This window comes from Echeneis naucrates, chromosome 3 (assembly GCF_900963305.1).
Source record: "Echeneis naucrates chromosome 3, fEcheNa1.1, whole genome shotgun sequence".
Classification (NCBI taxonomy): Eukaryota; Metazoa; Chordata; class Actinopteri; order Carangiformes; family Echeneidae; genus Echeneis; species Echeneis naucrates.
In genome coordinates this window covers 700606-727309 of record NC_042513.1, presented here as the reverse complement: position 1 = coordinate 727309, position 26704 = coordinate 700606, and the positions used below count along the sequence as shown (strand labels likewise).

Genomic DNA, 26704 nt, shown 5'->3' with positions numbered 1-26704 from the left:
AACATGTAACTTCCTCAGTAAAGTAAACACATTTCAAAATAAAAGCATATTCAAATCTCTGCCATAAAGGCAACACAAAGTTACTAGATAATTGGATCACGGATATAATTTTTACACCAGCAAAGACAGAAGCTATCAACAGTCGCTCTTATGATCGGCCATAATTGAGATCATGACCCACACAGCAATGACTCTAAACTAACCCAAAAAAAAAACGAACTTCAACTCCCACCCACAGGTGCTTTGAAGACATCAACAACAAACTAGGAAGAAATTTGGAAAGGCAGCTAAGTGTTTTAAACACTGTAACATAACTGGGGAATGGACAGTATGTATGAATTTGTCATTGGTCAAATAGACTATGAGCTCTAATGTGGTCATGGATTCAAATCTTTGATACTGTAAAATATCCTGTAGCTCTCAGGCTTATGGACGATCAGTCATCAGTGTTTTAAAATAACTCTAAATTGTGCCAAAAGCTTAATGAATCTTTCTGCAATTCCCCGACAATTGGAGTTTTCCACAATCTGAGTTATGCAATATTTGATTTCTCAGCATGCTATATTACATGTGTAATCACCTTTTCAGTACACAACAACTATGTCATGGTAGGTTGCATGACATGTGCTAAAAGATGTGATGCCTGTTTATTTCTCCTGTGAGAGACAGTGAACAGTGTAAGTAGATTAATCTTCAAATCAAAATAGCTAAGACTGCGTTTTTGCACAGATAATATGAAAACTAGAAAATTCCTTGGGAGAAATTTCAAGAGTGACTCTGGGGCACTGCTGCCAGGATGGGGACGTCGACTTGGCGCAATACACAGACCGACATATGTCTTTAGACACACAACTATTTATTTGAAACATCTATTTCACACATACACCCTGTGACACTATTGTAAAAACGGACAAGTGTTGTCTCTCTGTTGTTAGTGTGTGTGTCTGTGTGTGCCTGCTGTGTTTCTGTTTCTGTCTCTTCATGTGTTTCTGTGTGTAAATTTGTGTGTCTGTATATATGTGTGCGTGTGTCTGTGTGTTTGTCTCAGTTTATGTGTCAGTATATGTGTGAGTGTGTCTGTATATTTGTCTCTGTGTATGTCTCTGTATATGTGTGTGACTGCGTCTCTAAATCTCTGTTTCTCTGTGTGTGGTCTGCAGTCTAACACAAATGTCAGTAGTAACAGTTGATCAGCTGCTCTCATATCAGAGGAGCTAGGGATAAGTCCATTGATTTGTCAGAGTCAGAGAAGAAATTATTCAAACTAATGGTCATAGCCATAGTATTCATCAGTTTTGTGTTTGTGTCTCTGTTTTTTTTGTGTGTCAGTATGTGTTTATGTGTGTGTGTTCGCTATATGTGTTTGTGTATCTGTTTGGGTTTGTTTGTGTCTGTGTGTGTGTTTCTGGATGTATATTTGTTCTTATGAATAGGGCTGTATATGGCTGTCTTTCTGTGCATATGTGTCTATTTATTTTTGTGTGTGTGTGTTTGTGTCCATCGTTACATTTTTCTGTGTGTGTGTTTGTGTGCATTGTTACATTTTTCTGTGTGTGTGTTTGAGTGCGTCTGTCTGTGTGAGTCTGTGTCTCTTTCAGTCTGGCTGGGTTTTGTGTGCGTGTCTCTATGTTTGTTTGTGTGTGCATGTCTATATATGGCTGCCTTTCTGTATATTTGTTTCTGTGTGTGTGTTCCACTATCTCTGTGTTTCAGTCTCTGTGAGTTTGTGTGCATGTCTGTATGCGTGTTTGTGTGTCTGTGTCTCTGTGCATCTGGCTGTGTTTTTGTGTGTGTGTCTCTCTGGATACGGTTGTGTATGTCTGTATTTGTGTTACTGTATTTATGTATGTGCCTATGTAAAGGGCTGTCTGTCTGTATATTTGCGACTCTTTGTATGTGTCTGGTTGTGTTCTTGTGTGCCCGTCTATCTATATGTGTGTGTGTGTGTGTCTGTGTAGGTGTGCATATGCGTGTCTGTATATGTATGTATGTGTCTGTATATCAGTCTCTGTGTGTTCTGCAGTCGAACACAAATGTCAGTAGTAACACTTGATCAGCTGCTCTGATATCAGAGGAGTCTGGGCTGAGTACATTGATTGGTCAGTCTGAGAAGAAATCATTCAAACTGATGGCCGTAGTTATAGTGGTCAATCAGCTGTGTGTTTGTGTCTGTTTTTTTTTGTGTGTCTGTATGTGTTTATATGTGTGTGTCACTTGTGTGTGTTTGTGTGTCATTTTGTGTCTGTATATTTGTCTGTGTGTGTGTTTACATGTATGTGAATGCGTCTCTATATCAGTCTCTGTGTGTGTGTATATACGTGTGAGTGCATCTGTATGTTTGTCTCTGTGTGTTTGTGTCTATATATGTGTGTGAGTGCATCTGGATATCTGTCTCTGTTTGTGTTGTGCAGTCTAACACAAATGTCAGTGGTAACAGTTGATCAGCTGCTCTCATATCGGAGGAGTCAGGGATTAGTACATTGAATCATCAGTCGAAGTAAACTAATGTTTGAACTGTGTTAATCAACTGTGTGTTTGTGTCTCGTTTTTTTTTTTTTTGTGTGTCTGTATGTGTTTATGTGTGTATGTCAGCTGTGTGTGTTTGCGTATCTGTTTGGGTTTGTGTGTGTCTGTTTGTGTCTGTGTATGTCTGTATATGTGTTTTTATATTTATGTATGTGCCTATGTATAGGTTTGCCTGTCTATATATGTCTTATATGTCTGGTTATGTTTCTGTGTGCCCGTCTGTCTGTATGTGTGTCTGTATATCAGTTACTCTGTGTGTTCTACAGTCTAGCACAAATATCAAAAGACGTCGACTTGGAAGATATATAGATATACAGAACCACTTATAACTGCGCGAGAACAGACCAGTCAGACCGAGGTGTTAGGAATTGACAAAGCCTTTTGGATAAGAGGCAAAGCTTCTTTGGCCAAACCTAAGTCCTGAGTTCAGTTGCTTTCCATTCAATTGTTGGCCGGATATTACTATGATCTGTGTAAATGAGAATATACACAGACAGAGACACACGTCTATTTTTTTCAGACATCTATTGTACACATACATCGTATGACACTATTGTAAAAAAATGCTGTCTATCTGTTGTGTGTGTGTCTGTGCGTGTCAGCTTTGTTTCTGTGTCTGTCTCTTCATATGTTTTTGTGTGTAAATTTGTGTCTGTGTGTGTTTGTATATTTGTGTGTGTGCATCTGTAAATTTGTCTCTTAGTGTGTGCGTATATGTGTGTGAGTGCGTCTGTATATTTGTCTGTGTGTGTGTCTGTATATGTGTGTGAGTGCATCTGTATATCAGTCTGTGTATTCTGCAGTCTAACACAAATGTCAGTAGTAATACTTGATCAGCTGCTCTCATATCAGAGGAGTCTGGGATGAGTACATTGATTCGTCAGTCGGAGTTGTGTCTGTTTGTGTTTCTGTGTGCGTGTCTGTATGTAAGGGTTTTTGTTTGCATCTTTACATTTTTCTGTGTGTGCGTGTGTGAGTGCGTCTGTATATTTGTCTGTGTGAGTTTTTGTGGGTCTGTGTCTCTGTGCGTCTGGCTGTGTTTTTGTGTGTGTGTCTTTCTGTATATATTTGTGTGTGTATATGTCTGTGTATGCCTGACCCGTTTAAACTTTGAACCGCGTTTCTGTGACAAAGTATGACAAAGCAGTGTGGCTACAAAGAGGGGTGGGTTTGATCCATTTCCAGCAAATTCACACAGAGCTGAGCTAAGGGACCTGCGGTCGCCACAGTGATTTCAGAATTTGCTCTGTTCAGCGGTCAAACTCTCCCCAGAAACTGGCTTCTGACCAGGTCCTTCTCTACTGCAAATTGTGAGCAAATCGTAGCTCCTGTCTGAAAAACACCGTGAGAGACAGAAGAGCCTGCAGTTTCTGACAATCTTTATTTGAATAAAAAACTCCTTAAAATGAGCGAGTACGTACAGTGTGAAAACACAGTGAGATTGTTTTGAAAGAAACCTTGGATTAAATTATGTTCAATTGGGACAGAAACAGGTGTTGCTGTCGATCTGGGCCCCCCCGTTTAAATTTTGTGAGGAGCTCACCTCACAACATGAATACCAACACCTACGTCTACATATTGCCAAAAGTTAATTTGTCTCCTTTGTACAGTTTGGCCGTGAACTCGAGTTTAACATGAAAATGATGATTATTTTTCATGCTTCTCTCACTCAAGTTAACAAGCAGCTCCACTCCAGCTTTGACGAAAAAGTGATTTGGACTATTCCTTTGAACGTTCATAGTTTGAAAAATGTACTTTTCATCTGAAAACGGTTAGGTGTTTTGGGAAAAGCACGAGTTTTCCTCCATTTTAAAGTTTGAATGACATTTCTACATGCAGGTATGAGAGAGCTAGATGACTGAGAAAAAAGGTAATTTTTTATGGGGATTTTTTCTTAGTTCCAATTCATTTCTGATGACTTTTGACTTTTCTTTTACCTGCCTTTTAGCATGTGCATACACAGACACAGACACACACACATATATACATGAATCATCAATCTTGATATAAATAGAACTGATGCAAAATAAAGCATCTGAGAGAAAAGACATTAGGGAGAGCTGTCAGTTAAATAGAGAAACCCCACATACATGGCTATGTGTCCATACATACACAAAGACAGACATACTGTAGGGGAGTAAGTCTGCATATCTGAGCTCTTGAGATTGTGCTTGATATTTAGAGTTCTTGATCCATAAAGGAACTGTTACACAAGCGTCATGGAGCACACCAGTATGTGTTGTGTATCTGCATGTGTGTGCAAATTTTCCAAAGGTCAGGCTGAGCATTTGTTCCATATCGCAATAGGCATGTCAACATGCAGCAGTCGCATCACATTCATAACACATAAAAACCGAACAACATGCAGCCAAAGAAACTGGCATAAAGACGTGCTGCTCAGTGTGGAAGTACACATACAGTGCACGCAGTTTTGAACACATGGCTATAGAATATGAAGACATATACTTATAATGTGTAATTTCAACTGATGGAGCGGCAACACAGATAGCAGCTCTGGTCAACCAGTCAAGACTTTCCCACACAGAACTATTAACATGAACAGTTATTGTCATAAATCAGAATCAGACATCTGTAGCATAGCTTTCACCCAGTGTCCAGAGAAATTTGCTGCATGCAACTAATTTTGATCAACTGTGAGTTTGTACCCTCATTTCTCAGTGCTATCACTTGACTGTCCAAAAAACCACCAGCTTTCAAGGTCAACAACCAATCACATCTAACACATGATTCACATTGACAGATAGTGATGTTTTTTAAATAGTTGGGAAACAATGAAATGGCTAAATTTCACTCTTCAATCAGCAGAGATTGGAACTGAAGTGGAGCATTGCCACCAACTCCCATTATGTCATTAAAGTCACTCCTTACATGTGGACATGTATTATTTATAAATACAAATGACAATCAGTCAAGCGTATTAGCGAGCCTTATTTTCATTTTTATAGCATATAGTGTTTCAGCAGGAAGTCTCATATATCTATCTATATATATATATATTATTTTTTTTATTAACATGTTTAATATTTAATATTTAGCATAATATTTATATAATTTATATTTATATAAGGCTTACCTTCATATACAGCTTTGAAGCCCTGCGCACTGACAGCAAAGTCTGTGGTAAACCACAAGGAAAGTATAGATCCACTGCTGACTATAGGTGAGGGCAGCATGAATCCTGACAACCTGAAATACAAACACATTTTTTTAAAACAAACAAACAAACAAACTCCTAAACACACTGTTGTCTTCTGAAAGCAAAGAATGCAGCAGCATCAAATCTGACACCCTGAAACTGCAAACTGTGCTGTCTGTAGGCATGCTTTCACTTTTACCCTGAGCTTTGGCCACAGAGGGGAGGCACACCACTGATCCTGAAAAATAAATAAGTATCTGACAATAAAATACAAAGTTGATGTTGTCGTTAAGCCCCCAGTTCTATGGCCACAAAGATCTCTGCTGGCCTGTGATCAGCTTCCTCTAAGACCTTTTCTTTTGCTGTTTTTTTCTCTCTTCTGTCAGGTTTCCTGCCATTTCTCTTTAGACAAAAAAGATAGTGAAGAGAGTTATTTCAACTTTGGAAAAATAAATCTTTGACATGTCACTGACCAACCTACAAAATCGCGCCATGAGCCCAGACTATGTGAAAAGAACCATATTGAAATTTATCAAATAAAAAAAAAATAAAAAAAATTCAAGGTCAACAAACAAACTTGCTGCATATTTGACGGAAGTATACAGATGTTACAGACAAAATACAGCTAAAGTCATGTGTCTAAATCTCTACACTGACTCACTATCATAAAAGAAATATATTTTAATTTTCCACTCTAAACCTCCCACCAATCTTCAATGCAACAATGACAGCTGGTTTTGAAACAGATAAATGAAAAACAAAAAGTACAACTGAAGGACTAAGTATGAAACGGCTTGATATGATGTCTGATGGGGAGATTGACTAGTACCATTCAGGTACAAAAAAAAAAAAAAAATCAGCTATTACTTTGATATCCTTGATATCTTTTATATCCAGGTCAGCAAAACAATGACTGGAAGAAGAGTGTGGTCAAAGTTAATATTATTTGGTTCATAACACATAAAAATGAGCAATGACAGAAAATAAAACCAGAGGTGATTACAAGACAAAAATAAAGAGAGATACTACAATTATGATTGAAGTGCTGAACATAATCAAAACTGACAATTTCCTCTGTGTTTTTGTTTTTTTTTTTTTTCCAGGCGCAGGGTCACTGGATGTTTTTTACAACTCGTTTTTCATCATTGGATAGATAAACTAGGTCAGAAAGGTGGCACAAAAAATATGGTAGTAAATGCCAAAGTGGAAAAGAGTCAGGCTCAAATTAGAGTTTGTTGCTGGAAGAAAAGAAAAAAAGGGAAGCAGAAAAGGCAGTAAAAGAGGAAACCACTTAAATTCTAAGAAGCCCATGTGACAGTAAAAACAGAGAACAGGGGAAAATGAAAAGGTTTGATTCTCTTGCCTCAGAGCAAGGACACAAAGGACAGACAGGAGTAGATGAAGGGAGCATATGAAACAGGGAGAGAGATGACGGAAGAGTGGGGACAGAAGAAATGGAGAGAGGGCAGACTAAAATTAAGTGGGGGGGCACAAGTTTTGTGATAAGATGAGCCATAAGAAGAAAGGATATTTTTTTTACTCTCAGTGAAAATTAGATTTAAGTCACGATACTGTTGGAAGCTGCATTTTATTCCTTTATTTTATGCTATTGTTGAGCCAGTTGTCAAACTTTTGTTTGTTTCGACTTTTTGAGTAGAAGCATTCAGGTCCCTGTGGTGAGGCTAATGAAACATTGTGTGCTGTTCATGACAAGAGAAGGCAGGACCAAGCATAAAAGCAACCAAAATAAACTTAGAATTGTTATTATGCATTATACTATATACCTATATATTTAAATTGATAATAGATGACTTTTATTTGTCTCTCCAAAATAAAAATACAACTTATAATCAACACACATGTGAACCCCATCATAATTGGTAGAAAAAATAGAAACACTGTGTGTGTTGTTTGTATGGACGTCATAGCACCACAAAGCTTTTCCTTTATTCCGTGATACACAATATGTGAGGACTCCTACAACAATCATGCTAATACAGATAATGTTAGTTCTATTTTTGAATAGAAATTATTTGGTAAATAAATACAAGCACAAGACTGTAAAGGAATCTATATGTAATGTAATGTACAACTTAAGGTGCCGTTTGTTTACTTTTCAATGTTCCTATTGAGTGTGTCAGATTTATCTAAACCCCTTGTAATCCATGCTATCATATCTGGGCTTTTAATCAGGCATTCTCATTCACTGGATAGCTTGAGATTGTCATTTCTTTGCTACGAAGTGTGAAATTGTCCATATTTGCATGATGTGTCCTGAATTTTGTGGGCACCTTCAATTTTCTCACCCTGAAAGAGAGTTGTATGATCAAAGGTTACGATAAATCTATAAAAGTCGAAGCATTTTCAATGGGATACAGTTTTGACTTAAATGACAATTTAGATTAAATTTATTAATAAATCATGTGCGATTGAAAAAACATCTCATTGCAATATTCTGTATTTACACATTTAAATGTTATAAATCACTGTAATCGGTGTGGTTTTAGGCAAAAGACAAAGCCAAACCCAAGCATTGCCACCCATTTTCCATTTCTGTCTATCAATAGGAAAAAATATCAAATACAAGTGCAGTCATAGGAATACTTTTGCATACATACAGACACACATACACAGAGCCAAGATTGTCAGTCAGTTCTTCATTCAGGTAATGAGCAGTAATCGCCTGGCTGTCACTGTACTGATGGACTGACATGACTCTATATACCTTTCTAGCTCTGCTTAACTCTATTTCTATTTGCAGCCCTCTTTTTCTGCTCTTTCCATCTTGCGTTCCCGCTCAATCAGGCTGACAGGCTGATCCTAAGGCTGTTTGACATTTATAGAAAAATATTTTTAGAATATGAGACAGTTTATTCACTCGGTCAACTGGCCAACCAGTCAACCGGCTTATGTCATTATACAGCCATTCAAAAATGGAAGCAAGCCTGACCTTACAGACAACCAACTCACCTGCTAGATCGCCTGTATGCCTGCTGGTTTTTTCACCTGTTGCATGTTTAACAATCTATCTCTTGCTCTCCCTTCCAGTTTATCAATTTGCAAATACGGCTCACATTGTCAGACCCCCATGTGCTAAGATTATCTTTGGAATCCGATAGTGGTACACTGATATGGCATTCGGAAAAAAAAACAAAAATCGAAAAATAAATCTATTGTCAACATATGACCGCACTTCACAAATTTGTGAAATAAAACTAAAAAATAAAACACTTGGTAATAGTTTAAATGAATAGTTATTCAAAAGATCACAGCTGGTGCAATAACTGAGACCCAGGATAGCTCTGTCATGGTTGTATACCGGGGTGCTGGGGTGAGGACCCAAATGCGGGAGCAAAAAGGGAAGCAAGGCATTGAGTACAGAAAAGCAGGGTCTTTGATCAGATGGAGGCAGGTGGTCATACACAGAACATAAGGAAGTTACAGGCAACCAAAACAGGCAGGGGGCAGGCAGGAAAACCCAAGACAAAAAGGCAAATGCAAGGAAGCTAGCAGACAGGGTAACAAAGGAAACCGGGGGACTGGAGAAGACAAAGGCTCTGACAAGGACTAGACAGAAACCAAGACTTAAATACACACTGAACTAAATGAGACACAGGTGAAACACATTAGGGCAGGGAAGGCAATCAATAGGAGGGAACTTGACAGGACGAGGGAAGACACAAGGACTTCAAAAAAACAGAAAGTGAAAAAAACAGGAAGTGACGAACAAAATCAAAACTGAGTCATAACAGAAACTAACTCAAAGAACATGACAGACCCTGAAAAGTTTGTTCAGCGTGTATACATCTATGAAGAAAGTGACGTCAGGAGAGTACAGCGGAGAACACTTCAAAATTGACATTGAAAACCTTTGAATTCAGTTGCAGATCAAACATGATCATTGAATACTATATTTTCAATGTATATTCAGGAACAGTGAAAGTTAAATGATTTTAACATAAATGTTGTAGTTGTTAGGTGAATAATCTGTCACAGTTTGCAGTTTTCTGACAACACATTTGTTCTTACACTTCGTGCTGTAAAACTTGACCATAAAGCACTGTAAGTAGCACATTAGTACTGTATTTTGCGGACCATAAGGCGCACCGCATTATAAGGCGCCATATCAATGAACGGGTCTATTTTCATTCATGGTAAAACATAAAGTAAAGCGAAGCACAGTACGTACGGTATTACTAATTACATACTTAGTTATCTAAGGTTGTCTGATGTTGCAACCCCTATCCAACCAAGGACCAACGTTAATACAACATCCCTGCGTCAGCTGGGAATGTTCCTACAATCCATCAAGCGGAGCAGCTTCATCGATTTTTGAGCGCAGTGTACCACATAACATTGGTTCGATGTCAGTAAGCACAACAAGATTCCATACATAAAGCGCATTGGATTATAAGGCACACTTATTCATAGATTTTGATTCAACTCAAAGAGATTGAGGTCACAATACTTAATTGTGTCTAATTTATTGGCTTTACTTGTTAATTATGATTAACCTGAACTTTTTCATGTCCTTTCTTATTGTAATTGTGTCTCATCATTCCGAACAATGTCATATCTAAATTCAAATGAAGATTTCTCCCATACACAGGTTGATGACCTTGTGATTAGCACTATGGCCACACTGTGTTCAAATCTTGACGATGCCGCCCCTCTCAAAAAGAAGGTTATCAAACAGAGGAGGCTGGCTCCCTGGTATAGTTCAGAAATTCATGCCTTAAAGCAGACTTCTAGGAAATTAGAAAGATGTTGCCGTTGCCAGTAACTTGGAAGAGTCTCACAGAGCCTGGAAAGATAGCTTAAAAACATATAAAAGAGCGCTCCGCAGTGCTCGAAGTTCATATTACTCAGAACTAATAGAAGAAAACAAGACAACCCCAGTTTTCTGTTAAGCACTGTAGCCATATTTAGCCATAGCTTTAAACGATAATATTCTCACAATCGGAGAAAGAATTCATCAGCTCTTACCTACATTAGACAATAATCTTCTACCGAATATAGCAACTCCTGAATCAACGCCAATGCCATAATTGTACATCTGGAATCATTCTCACCTCTGAATCTCTCAGAGCTAACTTCTATAGTTTCATCATCAACCTGTCTATTAGACCCAGTACCAACTAGCCTCTTTAAAGAGATTTTTTACTTAATTGAGCTGTTCATTCAAGATCTGATAAATTTGACCTTATCTGTGGGTTATATACCTCAGACTCTTAAGACCATAGTCATTAAACCCCAGCATTACAAGCCAAATCTTGATCCAGATGTTTTGGCAAACTGTGGACCCATATCAAACCTTCCATTCATTTCGAAAATCATTGACAAAGCAGTAGCAAACCAAATACACAACCATCTGGATGGGAACAGTTTGCTTAAAGAGTTTCAGTCAGGATTTAGAGCCCATCACAGCACAGAAACAGCGCTGAACTTGGACTTGGACCAGTCCTCTTTACGCTTTATCTGCTTCCTCTAGGCAACATGATGAGGAAACACAGCATCAACTTTCACTAGCAAGTGAAAGACGACTGTCGTATGCAGACGACAGTTAGCTGTACTTATCAATGAAGCCAAATGAAGTCATTCAGATAGTCAAACTGCAGACATGTCTTGAAGACATAAAAGTCTGGATGACCCAATTTTTTTTACTCCTTAACTTAAACAAAACTGAAGTTATTGTACTTGGCCCTAAGCACCTCAGAGAAACATTATCTAATCATCTAATCAGTCTGGACGGCATCAGTTTGGCTTCTAGCTCCACTGTAAGAAACCTTGGAGTAACTTTTGACCAGGACATGTCCTTTGTCCCTCACATAAAACAAGTCAGTAGGGCAGCTTTCTTCCACCTAAGAAACATTAGGAAAACCAGAAACATCCTATCTCAAGATGATGCAGAAAATCAGTCTGTGCATTCGTAATTTCGAGGCTGGACTACTGCAACGCATTACTATCTGGATGTCCAAACAAATCTCTGAAAGGCATTCAGTTGATTTAGAACGCTGCTGCACAAATATTAACAGGAACTAGGAAAAGAGATCATTCCTGTGTTAGCTGCTCTTCATTGGCTGCCGGTAAAATACAGAGTAGAATTTAAAATCCTTCTGCTCTTAATGGCCAAGCTCCATCATATCTCAGAGAGCTCATAGTTCCTTACTGTCCTAGCAGGCCACTCCACTCTCTAGATGGAGGTTTACTTGTGGTTCCTAGAGTCTCCAAGAGTAAATCTGGAGGCAGATCTTTCAGTTATCAGGCTCAAGTTAAAGTCTATCTACTCTTTAGCTATGCTGCTATAGGCCTAGGCTGCTGGGGGAAAGACTGAGCATCTTTCTCTCTCTCTCTCGCTCTCTCCCTCTCTCAACCCAACCGGTCGAGACAGATGGCCGCCCCCCCCGAGCCTGGTTCTGCCCAAGGTTTCTTCCTCTTAAAGGAAGTTTTTCTTTGCCACTGTTGCCAAGTGCTTGCTCATCGGGGGATCTGTTGGGTCTTCTTAAATCATTTTATAGAGTTTGTTCTAGACCTGCTCTATATGCAAAGTGCCTTGATGTAACTGTTATGATTTGGTGCTATACCAAGAAATCTGATTTGATTTGGTTTGATTTAGGGCACATTAAAGGTGAAAACTAGTTTTTAATCAATCTATGCACTTCAAAATTGTGTTTCCAAAATTTTATTTAAAATTTGGTGTGTGCTGTGCTAATAAACTGAAGGTTTATCAATATTTAAGGTTAACAGTGACGTTTACTTTTCTTGAAATTTTCTTCTGAGAGCTCTCACAAGATGATTTTTATAAGCTATGATTTGCAGCATGCTAATATATACATATATATAATATACTGTATGTATTATATTATATATATGTACATATATATATTTCCTTTTCTCCAATTTCATTGATTGAAATAAATGCAGCTTTTTTGTTGCAGTTTTCTTTTTCTCTGACATGTAATTTGCATTTATTTGCAATTATTGCAATTATTTAAAGAAAATGCAGCAAATTCTGAAATTCTGAAAAGCATGATTTTAGTAGTTTGTGAAGAGATTTCAGCAAGGGGATTGCATTTTTATCCAGGAAGACCTATTTGTCTGAGCTGTGTTAAGGAACACAGGTTAGGCAGAGCAACAGGATATTGCAACTAGGGAGCTGGCATCAAGCTGCATCTCAATTGGACCAGTGTGAATCCTGCACTAACATGGGTCACTGGTTGCTTCAAGCATGCCCTGCCAAGATGATGTTTTGTTGAATGCAGCTCTCAGGTTGATATAATGAGGTGTTGAGAGGGATCTCATGAGATAAAAGCACTGACTTGGGACTCAATGGAAAATTAAGCAGATGGCTCTTGTCATTGGACTTTAAACAGAGAGGCTGTATAAAGTAACCAGTAGTTTAATACAAAAGTCTGCTATTGAAAAAGACATTTTGTGACTTAACTACAAAATATAATTTTGTTTGAACTGAAAGTTGTATTTGTCCTTGATTTGCAGGGTTCATGGAATAAATCTCAATAGCCAAAAACCACTTTTCAACTATTCTTTTCAACAATTTCAACTAATCATAATCTGGACCATACAGATTTCAAATGTTGCAAGAGAGGTTTAACTGCACTCGTGTCTTGCGAGGGTTGTGGGTATCCAGACTGCTGGCTTTTAGCCAATACTCAGAGTCCTTGAGAATAGATTTTTTTCTCTTTCTGTCTCTGCTCAATAATGTAAAATATAAAGTGCTTCACTGGTGAGTCCTGCTTTGATTCTATTCCTGACAGCTGTTTTTACCTTCAACTCCTATCAGCTCACTGTGTGCTATATCCAGTATATTCATACTGGGGATTTGCTGTTTCTCAAACTCAATCAAACTCATATACCATGTGCATACAAATCACTTGTGCACATGGGAACGGTGGGAGACTGAAATGAAAATTGGCCCAAAGCCTGACATTGGCTCTTTTCCATCAGTAATGTGGGACACTTGGAAGAAAACCAAAATAAGCAAAAAGTTGTGAATGTGAGGTATGGATAGGAGCCAGGCATGGGGCCTCTTGGCAAATCAACTTATCCATTCAGATAAAATACAATACAGAAACCAAAGATAGAAAGATCATGATAAAATAATCAGACTTACACAAAATAATTGCTGAAAATTGCATATCACCACTTTGTAGTTTCTATTGTAACAATGGAAAGCTTTTGACAAATTATTTCATCCGATATACATAATTTTTCACTGGCAAACCTTCACATAGCTGTTCAAAGGTGGTGAGGACTGTGAGTCAACTTTTCACTTAATTCTGGTGGAAAGCTTGACATCATGGATTTAGAGGAGGTGTTTCCATTTTCTAACCGTTATCTACAGTGGGGCAAAAAAGTACTTAGTCAGTTGTGCAAGTTCTACTTAGAAAGATGAGAGCAGTCTGTAATTTTTATCATAGGTAAACTTCAACTATGAGAGAAAAAATTAGGAAAAAAATCACATTGTAGGATTTTTAAAGAATTTGTTTGTAAATTATGGTGGAAAAAAGTATTTGGACACCCACAAAAAAGCAAGCTTTCTAGCTCTCACAGACCTATAACGTCTTCTGTCCTCCACTTGTTACCTGTATTAATGGCACCAGTTTGAACTTGTTATCTGTATAAAAGACACCTGTACACCTGTCAAACGCAACCATGGCCATGACCAAAGAGCTATCAAAGAACACCAGGAAGAAAATTGTAGACCTCCACCAGGCTGCGAAGAGTTAATCTAGAATAGGAAAGCAGGTTGGTGTGAATAAATTAACTGTGGGAGCAATTGTAAGAAAATGAAAGACATACAAGACCATTGATAATCTCCCTCGATCTGGGGCCCCACGCAAGATCTCATCCCGTGGGGTCAAAAAGCTCATGAGAACAGTGAGCAAAAATCCCAGAACTACATGGAGGGACCTAATGAATGACCTGCATAGAGCTGGGACCAAAGTAACAAAGGCCACCATCAGTAACACACAATGCCAAGAGAGACTCAAATCCTGCAGTGCCAGGCGAGTCCCCCTGCTTCAGCCAGTGCATGTCCAGGCTCGTCTGAAGTTTGCCAGAGAGCATATGAATGATCCAGAAGAGGATTGGGAGAGTATCATGTGGTCAGATGAAACCAAAATAGAACTTTTTGGTAATAACTCAACTTGTTGTGTTTTTTGAAGGATGCTGAGTTGCATCCCAAGAACACAATACCTATTGTGAAGCATGGGGGTGGAAACATCATGCTTTGGGGCTGTTTTTCTGCAAAGGGAACAGGACGACTGATCTGTGTTAAGGTAAGAATGAACGGAGCCATGCATGGAGGAATGGGCCAAAATACCAGCTGCAGTGTGTGCAAACCTGGTGAAGACTTACAGGAAACATTTGACCTCTGTCATTGCCAACAAAGGTTATGTTACAAAGTTTTGAGTTGAACTTTTGTGGGTGACCAAATCCTTATTTTCCAACATAATTTACAAATAAATTCTTTAAAAACCCTACAATGTCTCTTATAGTTGAAGTGTACCTATAATGAAAATTACAGACCTCATCTGTCTAAGTAGGAGAACTTGCAGAATCAGTAGCTGACTAAATACTTTTTTGCCCCACTACATAGCTTTTCTTTGTGGGTTTGTGGTGAACCAGTAGCCTGTGCTTTGCTCCTCACCTGTTCCTACCAATTCTTATTCTAAGCACCGGTCATGCAATGAGTCATGTGCCTACTCATCTCAGCTGCCATGATGCCCGTCAGGAGCTTCCATGTCTTCCAAGGCAGGTTATTGGCAAATAGTTGAATGGGATTGTTCCCTCGTGATGATATTTAGATTTCAGGTCATAAACTCCACTGTGTTTTGTTTTATTTCGTTTTTTTTTTTTTCTACCTAAAGTGGAGGGAATTGGGCACAGCTAAGAAGTGATGTGCATTTAAATGTGTTCTCAAACCGTAAAGCAAACAGCATCAGAGCGCACTGTCAGCTCTGAATGTGTGTTGTGACTGCACTGTTGAGCTGCTACAGTTTGTACGCCTGGGACTGCTCAAAATCATTCTGCATCTGCTGCATTGCTGCCACCACCAGGTGTCTTTCCACACATTAGAGTTTGCACTGACTTTTGTTTACCATCATTCAGTATGACACACACACACACATGCGCACACAGAGTGTATGAAACACAGGAAGAGACAGAACAAGAGAGAAAATAAACTACATTGCCAAAAGGGTTCGCTCACCTCGCTTGACTCGCATATGAACTTAAGTGACATCCCATTCTTAATCTATAGGGTTTAATATGACGTCAGTCCACCAAAATCTCTGGGTATGCCACCCTACCATACAAAAGATTTTGGACAATTCCATGCTCCCAACTTTGTGGGAACAGTTTGGGGATGGCCCCTTCTTGTTCCAACATGACTGTGCACCAGTGCACAAAGCAAGGTCCATAAAGACATGGATGAGAGAGTTTGATGTGGATGAACTTGACTGGCCTGCAGAGAGTTCTGACCTCAACCCGGTAGAACACCTCTGGGATGAATTAGAGTAGAGACTGAGAGCCAGGCCTTCTCATCCAACATCAGTGTGTGACCTCACAAATGCGCTTCTGGAAGAATGACTGAGAATCGGATGTCACTTAAATTCATATGCGAGTCAAGGCAGGTGAGCGATTAAATTTGGAAATACAGTATACGTCTTCCCCTAACCTGTTAAATGAATGACATAACATATTAACAAATATCCACATTAAATCTAAATATTATTTCTGACAACGGATGGAGGTTCAGGAAGCCAAAGTGTAAAGGTCACCCGTGGTTGAATTTACAAAAAGGAATACATCAAGCCACAGAGGCAGGTGGAGGGTCTATGATGTCCTCCTACACCCATCTAACCTGTGCACCTGGGGCACCAGGAGCTGGTGGAGGACTGTCGGAGGAATGGTTGGAGGACCAGATGCATGCCAGTGAAGGTAGGCAGTCAGGGATGTGCCAGCCACTCCCTGAGCAAGGCTTACGGCATCCTGGGCATAACAGGTGCCAACCGAAAGAGAGCCATGAAAAACAATACAGAGGCTGTGGAGAAAGCATCGGAGAATGATCAGCCTCAGTCGGGTCACCTGGATGAGGGTGTCTGTTGAGAGACCTGAAACACCCAGTGGCTCCAGGAAACAACACTGATGATATGTCCAAGTTAGTGCATCAGAGGATGTTTCAGGAACTGATGATATAACGATGATTATTATTATTACTTAATGAATAAGACTCCACATTATCATGCCACATTAACCAAGACAAATACCCAACACAGACACCTCCCATGGTCAATGAGACAGCATTAATATATGTAGTCACTCACTGTCTAGACATACATCTGCATATGTGTCTTCATGTTTTTATTTAATGCTACACACAACCATATGTACGTACACTTTCTCCCCCTGTTGTGTGTGTGTGTGTAGATTTTATGCATTGGTTTTTGAATGTATAAGTCATGAGTGTGTATATTGTTTTGTGAGTGTGAATGTGTGTGTTTGACCACATTGAAAAATGTATAATCCAGCGCTATGGGCATTATCAAAAGAGAAAACCACTGGGCTAAAGTAGGGCAAGCTTTGCTTTAAAATATACATGCACACACACAAACACCACGAACACAAACACTGCATCACCAATCCACTGTGGGGGAGAAAAGCAGTATTTGACAAACCATCAAAACTGATTCTCTATGCTTCTGAGAGACAGTGATGGGGGGGTGAGAGATTAGAGACAGGAAGAGAGAATTAGGAGACCCCCTCCTCCCTCCTCCTTAATTTCCTCTTCCACATCCTTCCCATCTCATTGTCCCCCCTCCTCTCTCTGTCAGTTTTTGTTTAGTAGCTTATGACATGTGTCCTCCACATGCATGTGTGTGTGTTGCATCAGTGCAGTAACTGAAATATTTCTGACAAGGTGTGAACATTAAAAGCTTCCACAGTCACATACACTCACAAGCCTGAGGGTAGGGCACCTTCACACACGTCAATGCACACAAGCATATACACTTACTTTACAAACACATACATGCATAAACACTCAGTTTCTTGGTTTCCAACAAGGTTCAGGTAGATTAGTACATGTCAAACTAAGATCCACATGAAGTGAAGAACAGGCTGCCTTGACCATCTTGCCTTCTTCATGGTGTGTCCTCCATGTCTTCATCAGGTTTTTGATGCACATGACCACCTGCATGATGTAAACATGAGGCCACCTATTTCTGTTGCTCCATGGTCCAGTTCTGATGCCCATATGCCCATTGACAGCAGTTATTGAATCCTGTCTGTGGCTACACAAACTGCCTAATATATCCCACCTTGAGACAGTATAATGAGATTCACAATTTAATTAATTTATTCATTCATTCATTCATCTGCTACTGCTTACCAATTTCCAGGTTGTAGTGGGTGCTGGGGCAAATCCCAGCTCAAACTGGGTGAACAGGGCCAACATACAGCAACAGACAGAGACTACTACTGACACTCAAATTTAGAACCACAAATTAAGCTAAACATGATGTCTTTGGGTGGTGGGTGGAAATCAGAGGAACCCCACGCAATCACAGGGAGAACTCCGAGGCTCCAGGCTCCAGGCCGGTGAACCACTTGTTGTGGGGCAACAACACTAACCACTATGCCGCTGTGCTGCTGTGCAATGAGTGTAATGAGATATTCAACAAATTCACTTCCCTGTCAGTGGTCATAATACTATGGTTGATCAGTGTACAGTGATCATTGTGGCAACTGTTTCTTGGCCACACTTTGATAACACCTGCAGAGGTGAAATTCTGGTAAAACGCAGAATTCAGAGCTCCAAAATCTTCATTATGTAATGTTTGCCTTTGTACTTTCTTGGCCAGAAAAAAATCTATGAAGCCATTTATAGCATTTGTTAAAGAAAGGTCAGTTAATGAGTCTGTATCCAATCTTGCATAATAATATTATTGACTGATTCTCAGGAGTGAAGCTGGCAGCTGAATTTTAGATATATTTTATGTCATATTATGAGACATGTAAAATAATTTTTAGTTCATTAGGACTCTTTCCCATTAGCATGGGAAAGACCCTGGTCCCCTCTGCTTGTGTGTAGCAGGTGCTCTCTATTGATAATGTGCCCTTAAACAGTGAAAGTCTTCTCTTGTTGGATTTGTTCTAATGAAGACAGAATTATGTAGAAGTAGGCACTTTAACACTGAGTTAAATTTAACAGTGTCACAATTACTGACAGTATAAATAATAAATAGCATTGGTGGTGGTCGCCTAGTACAATAGGGTTTCTTTTGCATTAACGTTTATGTTTGTATGTATTTATGTATTTTATTGTATTACTATTTTATTCAAATTGGTAATACAGAATCTGACAGAACCAGAGAAACCATAGTGTGAAGAGAAAAAGGACTGAGGCCCCACCTAAGATGAAATGGATCGTAAAGGGAACTGAATCATCTTTCAAATGAACTTGCCATGTAAATGCAAAAGCAATGTAAAATCATTCTCTGTGCTTTCCAACCAAGAGCTAGACGCTTGACAGACAAGATTCCTATGTATTGTGAGGCTTTAATTCCCAGTTACTGGAGATTTGGAGTCTAAAAATCCCTTTCTTTTTACAATTCAACTTATGTCTTTTTTCTTTGCAGTAGTGGTAAGTGATGGTACAGGGTATTTTAAACCCTGCTCAGCTCATGTCTGTGGAGAATGATGTGAAAAGTTACATGACAAGGCTATTTCATCATTTACTTGCAATGACAGAATAAGAAGGTAGGGAGAAAACGTATTCCGTGTAATTGAACTTTTTGGTGGAGAAACATATGGCATAAATTCCAAGCAGAGGGTTTTTACACTGAAACAAGCGGTTGTACTGAAACTTAAAAGGAGCTGGTCTGAAACCTTTTCAGAGGGAACAATTTGAGAATAATTTTTTATACCAGCGGACAATAAAAGACTTATTATCTTTTGATAGAATAAAAGTATAAAGCACAGCTAAAATCCTGAACACACATCAGACCCTTCTAAAATGATTATGTTTTTCAAGCTGTCTCAATGGCCGCAATGACAAATTGGCTGTGCTTGGATCCTAACAACAATTTGGCAATAGTCAGTGTTATTTTAATTCAGGCATTCAGACATTAAAAATTACTCAGATGGCCAACTCCTACACATACAGTGTCTAACATTTAACACTGATAGATGACAGAATCAAGAAAAAAGCCAATTAAGTATATATCTATTCATCTACTTTCTGTTTCTTGCTCTTCTGTCATTTTTCTGCAACTTTAACACCAGAAGCCATTGGTTTATGTTTAGATTTTCATTCATTTATCTTCAACTGCTTTATCTGAATGAATTAATGGATGTTTAGATTTGATAGCATTTGATTCGAGAAGCTACGTTAATTCATGTGATCAAATTGCCTTTCTGCTCCCCGACATCTTCTCCAATCGTCTGCATTTGCTTCCCCTTTATTTAGCTCCATTTGCTTGTTTTCTCTTAGTTTGTCTTCCCCCATATTGTCTCTTCTGCCCTCTCCTTTCTTTTTCTTTTGCTCATTTCTGCAATCTAGATTGCATACTGCCGTTTTCTTTCATTCCCTCTCTTGTGTCTGACATTCGGCTGCATCCGCAATTTTTTTCCTGAGTACACCAGGCCAGGGACAGCTAGAGGCAGAAAGATAAAGAGGTAAAACAAGGGAACGGCAAAGAAAGTGAAAACTGAATTGCCCAAATCAAGCAGCGGCAGAAGGAGCAACAGTAAAGTGACATTTTTTCTGCACATCTTTGTTACTCTGCAGATGGGACCAGACTCTACAGCACAAACCCACACATAATTTACTGTGCAACTCCTGATTCTGAAGGCTACCTTACTTCTCAACACAATACACCTGTCTACCACATGTAAGATAATCTTTAGCCCGCACCTAATTGTAAAGTCCTGCTCCTTTCATTCTCCAGACTGAATATCCAGAAAGAGCCAGGGAGGGTCTTTTCTGGGCGTGACACATTCATATTGATAATAGGCCCATAACACAAAAATTGAAAGGTTGAAGAGTTCATTAAATGTGATTTTCAGAATATTAAAAAATAGAATTTCTTTATGAATACTTCTCCAGTTTCATTTTCATTGTGAGGTTATCTTGTTTCAGGCCTTTGTTCAGTGTTTCTCTCTTATTATCATCACTTTGGCACAGGTTTGTCAACACAAATTATATATGTATATATATATATATATATATATATATATATATCACTTCTACAATAAATTCTGGTCTGGAAATCTGGAAATCTAATCTAATTACCCAATCTGTATATGTTTAGTTTTGAGGTGATGTTCTTCCAAAAAAGTGTTCATAAAGGATGTTGTTTAGTAAAATCAGGCTGAGGTCTTAATTTTTCCTATGTAAAAGAAGCATTTTCTATTGCAGTGACGATAAAAGAAGGACCCACATGGGAACATACTGAAAGTTATTATAGCCCACCATGTCCTAAAATTGTTTTTCCGAGACTAATTTTTAGAGAACATTTTATGAGCTTTTCCTCGCACCCCCTTATTATTCCTTGTGTTCCTTCTCTTTCGTTGACATTATTTTTCTTCAGTCAGCCATCTGCCAATTGCCCTCGCTAATGCCCTCGCATACATTTCAGTTTGCTCACACACACACACAGACACACTTCAGTTTTACCATGCCAGAAGAGGTATACGTATAGGCAATATAATAAACAGCATTTCCATATTCATACACTTAAAATCAAATTTCCCTTTAGACTTCTTTCAGAATCCTTTTCACTCTGTATGTTTGTGTTTATGTGGCATCGTTCCATTTTAAAATGCCAGTGTTTAACTTATTTAACTTAACAGTGTTTAGTCTTATTTTCATTCTTCTGGTCCTCTCTCCATTTCCACTCCTCCTCCATGTTCTGAGAAGACTGACTCAAATTTCTTTGAAATTCGGACTGAAATGTAAACATTTGTTCTATGAACTTCAAAGACATTTTCATGATATTAATTTTACTCTGACAAAATAAAAGAAATGGAGAGGACCAGGAGAAAGAGATTCTTTCGAAACTTTTCAAATATTAAACATAAAGCATGATGGGAGATGAGGACTCCAGTTGTGTCTTTGTGGCAACACTGACGCTAATCTATCAGCTGTTCGTCTTTCATCGTATCTAGTCTTGGGTTGTTATAGTAACCGTGTATTACTCTGGAGAAAAGAACCTATTATAAATTCAAAATAAAATCAGGTGCTGTGCTACAATGGGCTACAGGGCTAAAAATATGTAAAGCATGCTGACTCATGGCCTGATATGAGACTTAGCTTAATTTTTGGGAAACTATGTGATTTCATGGATTCCCTTTCAAGTTTCTTTAAGCAGTTTGATGTGTGTCCACTGGTGACATTAGCTACCTCAATTCATGGAAGTCAAGTTAAGTTCTTGTAGAGGTAAATACTCTCTACTGCACTGAAAATGGAGCTCCTGAGAATAACATGGGATTTTTTCTCTAATTTTGTGGCTTTATTTTCGCATGAACTTGAGTTGATGAGATGCAGTATTGGATGTGTGTATTGCCAATATGCTCTATATGCTTGTAATTTGTAAAGTTTAGCGCACACATGACCAAGTTTGTAATAATTTAACAAAAAAAAAAATGTAACGCTCTGCTGAAGTCATCATATCTCACTGTAATTAATATGGTATCTTTTTAAGAAAAGCTCACAAATTAGCAGAGAAAAAACAACAACTCCAACACCTACTCACACCTGCAAGTATGGACACGTACACTCACACACACAACAGGAGCAACCACAGAAATTGGTGTTCCAATTACCCACAGTACTGGCAGCCCACATAAGCAAATATGACATTTAAATACTCCCACCATACTGTCCTCCATGGTCCCCAAACATTCATAATTATTACAATATCTAAGAACTGAACCTTTATAGGAAAAAAAACGTGAACGCAAAAAAAATATAGAAAAACTTTGTTCACCAGAATCAAACTTAGTTGTTTATTCTCTCTGTGGAGGAGTATATAGCAATGTCATTTGTGAGCATCGTGCCAAATGGATGAGACTGAACTCCTCTGAACTACTTGGAAAAGAAGCGCTAATGAGTTGAAAGTTGAAGTTTCTAAAAATATCATATAAGATAATCTAATGTTGGAAAACACTTGACTGCAAATTTACAATTCTGCTTCAGCGCCCTCAACTAGTTAACCATAATTTGACACAACACACAGATTGATGCCACAGGTTTAATGCACCTTCCAAACCTCTGGTTACGGAGAGGAGAACCATGGGGGTTAGCGAGTGCTGCCTAAACACAAGCCGTGATCTGATTCGCCACGGCTGGGTCTGATGTCTGATGTTGAAAGACCCGAAACACCCGATGACCCCAGGTTGCATCACTGCTGATATGTTCAGGTGCATCAGATGTATTCAAGAACTATTAATGCAGTAATAACTACTCAGAGTCCTTTTAATAGTGAAATAATAAAATTGAGTATGCAGGCATCGGCCTGTTGACACGTTGAAGGGTTTGATGTGTTACCAGCTATCTTTCAGACTTCCAGACTTCAGGCTTTCTGACTTCTTCTGCTCATTGCGAAAACCTCTTTCTCTTTCTCTTGTGTGAAACAGGAAAAGGTTTCCAATTCAAGCAGAGAAACTCAGAGGTAGAAAATGATGCAGGAATGGAAAGAAATACTGAGAGATAGAGACAAACCAGAAATAAGATGAGGGATTGAAAAGTGATTGAAATACTGTATTATTAAACTGTTTTTTTTTTTCAACTGGCAAACCCACAATGTCAAAAAGAAACAGAGTCAGAGAATAAGTTAACAGAAGAATCCTAGTAAGTAAAGCAAAAAAGAGGATTCAAACAAATGTACAGAAGGAAACATATCATTTCATGTTTTTTTTTTTCTTTCTGTCAGCAACATATTTTTCTGAAGGAGACAGGTTTGTCACATGGTGTGACAAGAGTCACCTAGTAGTGAACACTAAAAAGACAGAGAAGATGGTGTTTGACCCCTTAGGGGTGGGTGACCTCAGGCCTGTGGTCATCCACAACCAACCTGTCACACAGGTCATGTCATATAAATATCTGGGGGTTTATATTGACAGTGCATTAACCTGGAGCACCCGTGTAGACAACCTATGTAGCAGGCTCCAACAGCGGCTGCATTTCCTGCACCAGCTCAGAGTATGGAGTTGATCAACAGTTCATGATAGTGTTCCACCAGGCAGTCATTGATAGCCTCATAAGTTATGGCATCACTGCTCGGTTTGGTAACCTTTCTGTTCAGCTCAGGTCCAAACTTATTTGACTGATGCACTCTGCATGGAAGATCATAGGGATGAGGGAGTACCCATCCCTGCAGTCCATTTATGAACAGGCTACTCTCGGACAAGCTAACAAGATCGTGTCCAACTCCTCCCATGTACTACGTACGTACCACGTACCCCTGAGTATCAGATGTTGCCCTCTGGGAGGAGGTTCAGGGTCCCCCGCCGGAGGGTGAAGCGGTACGGGAAATCATTCATACCAGTATCTGTGGGGCTGTTGAACAGTAGTAAGTCAAGTGTGGTGAACTACTGTCCACTTATTGTACTGTATCTGTCTTCTGTATAGGTGTACTGTCCGATTTTTTTATACTAACAAATTCAATGTTTTAATGTTTATGTTTGTTTTGATTGATGATTGTTTTTTTTTTTGTTTGTTTTTTTTGATGCAGCATAGATAAAGTCGTAGACAAATTTTCTCACATGTGGGAACAATAAAGTAGATCTTGAATCTTGAATCTTGAATATGAATAAAAAACAGCACCTCTGTCTTTCTTTTAATTAGATACATGAATTAAAGTTGACCATGGTAAATAAAAAACATTTCCTTGCCTACATTTACATATTTGACAGTGCAAAAACTGTTCTTTATTTTTAGATGAAGTAGCTCTTTTGGTCAGCCATTTAGCTATACGGTTTTAAAAGTGTGAAGCATGAAAATTTCCTAATGTATGAATACAACACAAAGTAGAGATCATCATTGGCTTTTTGCCTCCGATATCAAAGCGCTTTCCTCTCTGTACTTTGATGTAAAAAAAAAAAAAAAAAAAGAGAATACATTTTAAACTCTGGCTTTTTACCAACCTGCCTTTCCACCTTGATGTGTCTGGAGCAAACAAACTTTTTTTTGTGCGTGTGTATTTTCAGAAAGTGTAGATTTCATTTAACCACTCTGCAAACACCCAAAGGGGGCAAAAACAACAACAGGAGGGTTTATGGATAAATGTCTGTTCAAAGGTGCTGAAAATGCCCATTCAGCAATCCAGTTAGTCAGTCAATCAACTGCTGTCAAATGAATGCCAACAGCTGTGTGTCTATGTGCTTTCCCACATTACATTTTATAATGTATGGCGTGAAATGCAAAATATCAATCAACTGCTATTCCTGAGGGGGTAAAGCTAAATAAAAATATTTCTGAAAGGCTGATTCCACACTTTTGCTATGCAAATTCTTATGGTCAACTTTGACCTGTAGCTGCAGTGATATTTTTGGACTCCCTACATGTGTGACGTTATAATTTACTTTTCCCTGGAGGAAAGTCATTTTTTGGGTTTAGTCTGTGCACCCAGTTCAGACTGCAGGCATGTTCCACAACAGTAGCCTTATGAATATTATAAAATGGAAAACAACTATAATCATAACAAGACCTTTAGCAGCATAACTAATTGGATTATTCAATTATTTGTAGAATATATAATTAATTATGAATATAATAAAATGAGAAATGAAATATATTGTAATATATACTTTTGAAGGAAGCAATTTCTGAGAAAATATTAAGTTTTACATTGATTCTGTCTTTACTTGCCATGTCATCTCTCAAATGTTTGTAACCAAACAATGATTATGAAATGTACAAAAAAGAAAACTGAGGTGTGGTTATGTAATCTAAAAACATGTTTAAAGGATTACTCCACACATTTCAAGTTTTGACAACAACTGTGACATTAAAAATAAATATGATGAGATCCCATTAAAGGTAATGCTGTCAAAAAAATGACACCTAACAAAACTGAGACAGGAAAATACAGGACTCAAAATTCATTATTTCATTCATTCATCTTCTACTCCTTATTCATTTCCAGGTCACAGATTGCTAGAGCCAATCCCAGCTCACACTGGGAGAGGGTAGGGTACACCCTGGACAGGTCACCAGTCCATCACAGGGCCGACACACAGAGACTAACAACCACTCACACTCACACTCAGACAACTTAGAGTCACCAGTTAACCCAAACATGATGTTTTTGGATGGTGGGAGGAAAACGGAGCACCCAAAGGAAACCCACGCAGACATGGGGAGAACATACAAACTCCGCACAGAAAGGCCCCAGGCTGGGAACCCAACCCACGACCATGCTGCCCCTTGAGCAAGCACATAAAGACAAATATTCATGAAAAATATTACAGATGATGCTAATATGCTAAACGGCTCAAGTCATGTGCTGGTGAACTAGGAGCTAGGAACTTCAGCAGCTCTTCAACATGTGCCTCCGACAAGGGAAGGTCCCAGTGCTATGGAAAACCTCATGGTTTGTCCCTTTCCCTACGAAGCCTCATCCTTGTGAGATGCATGTCTTCGGGCCTGTCGCTGTAACATCACATGTGATGAAGACCATGGAGCGACCCTACTACTCCACCTCCACAGACCCCAGGTACACCTGCACTTGCACTCCAGTTTGCCTACCAGGAGAAGGTGGGTGTTGAGGACACCAGTATCTACCTCCTGGACAGAGCTCACTCTCATCTGGACATGGGGAGAGGTGCTGTGAGAATGATAATATTTTTCAGGTGCCTTTAACACTGTCCAGCCCCTCATTCTGGGAGGTAAAGCCATGTAAATTGGGATTGACGCCCACCTGGTATCCTGGATTATGGACTACCTCACTGAGAGACCACAATTCGCTAGGTTGATGGACTGCCTATCTGAGATGT

General features: G+C 38.9%; 1 protein-coding gene across 1 annotated transcript in view; it reads right to left on the bottom strand.

The window, feature by feature from the left end:
• Nucleotides 1–26704, bottom strand: part of LOC115040707 (CUB and sushi domain-containing protein 1-like) — a 299299-nt gene that overhangs the window by 259913 nt on the left and 12682 nt on the right. Inside the window, exon 2 of the mRNA XM_029497673.1 lies at nucleotides 5621–5733. Coding sequence (XP_029353533.1) covers nucleotides 5621–5733 — 113 coding nt within the window. The remainder of the gene's footprint in view (nucleotides 1–5620; nucleotides 5734–26704) is intronic.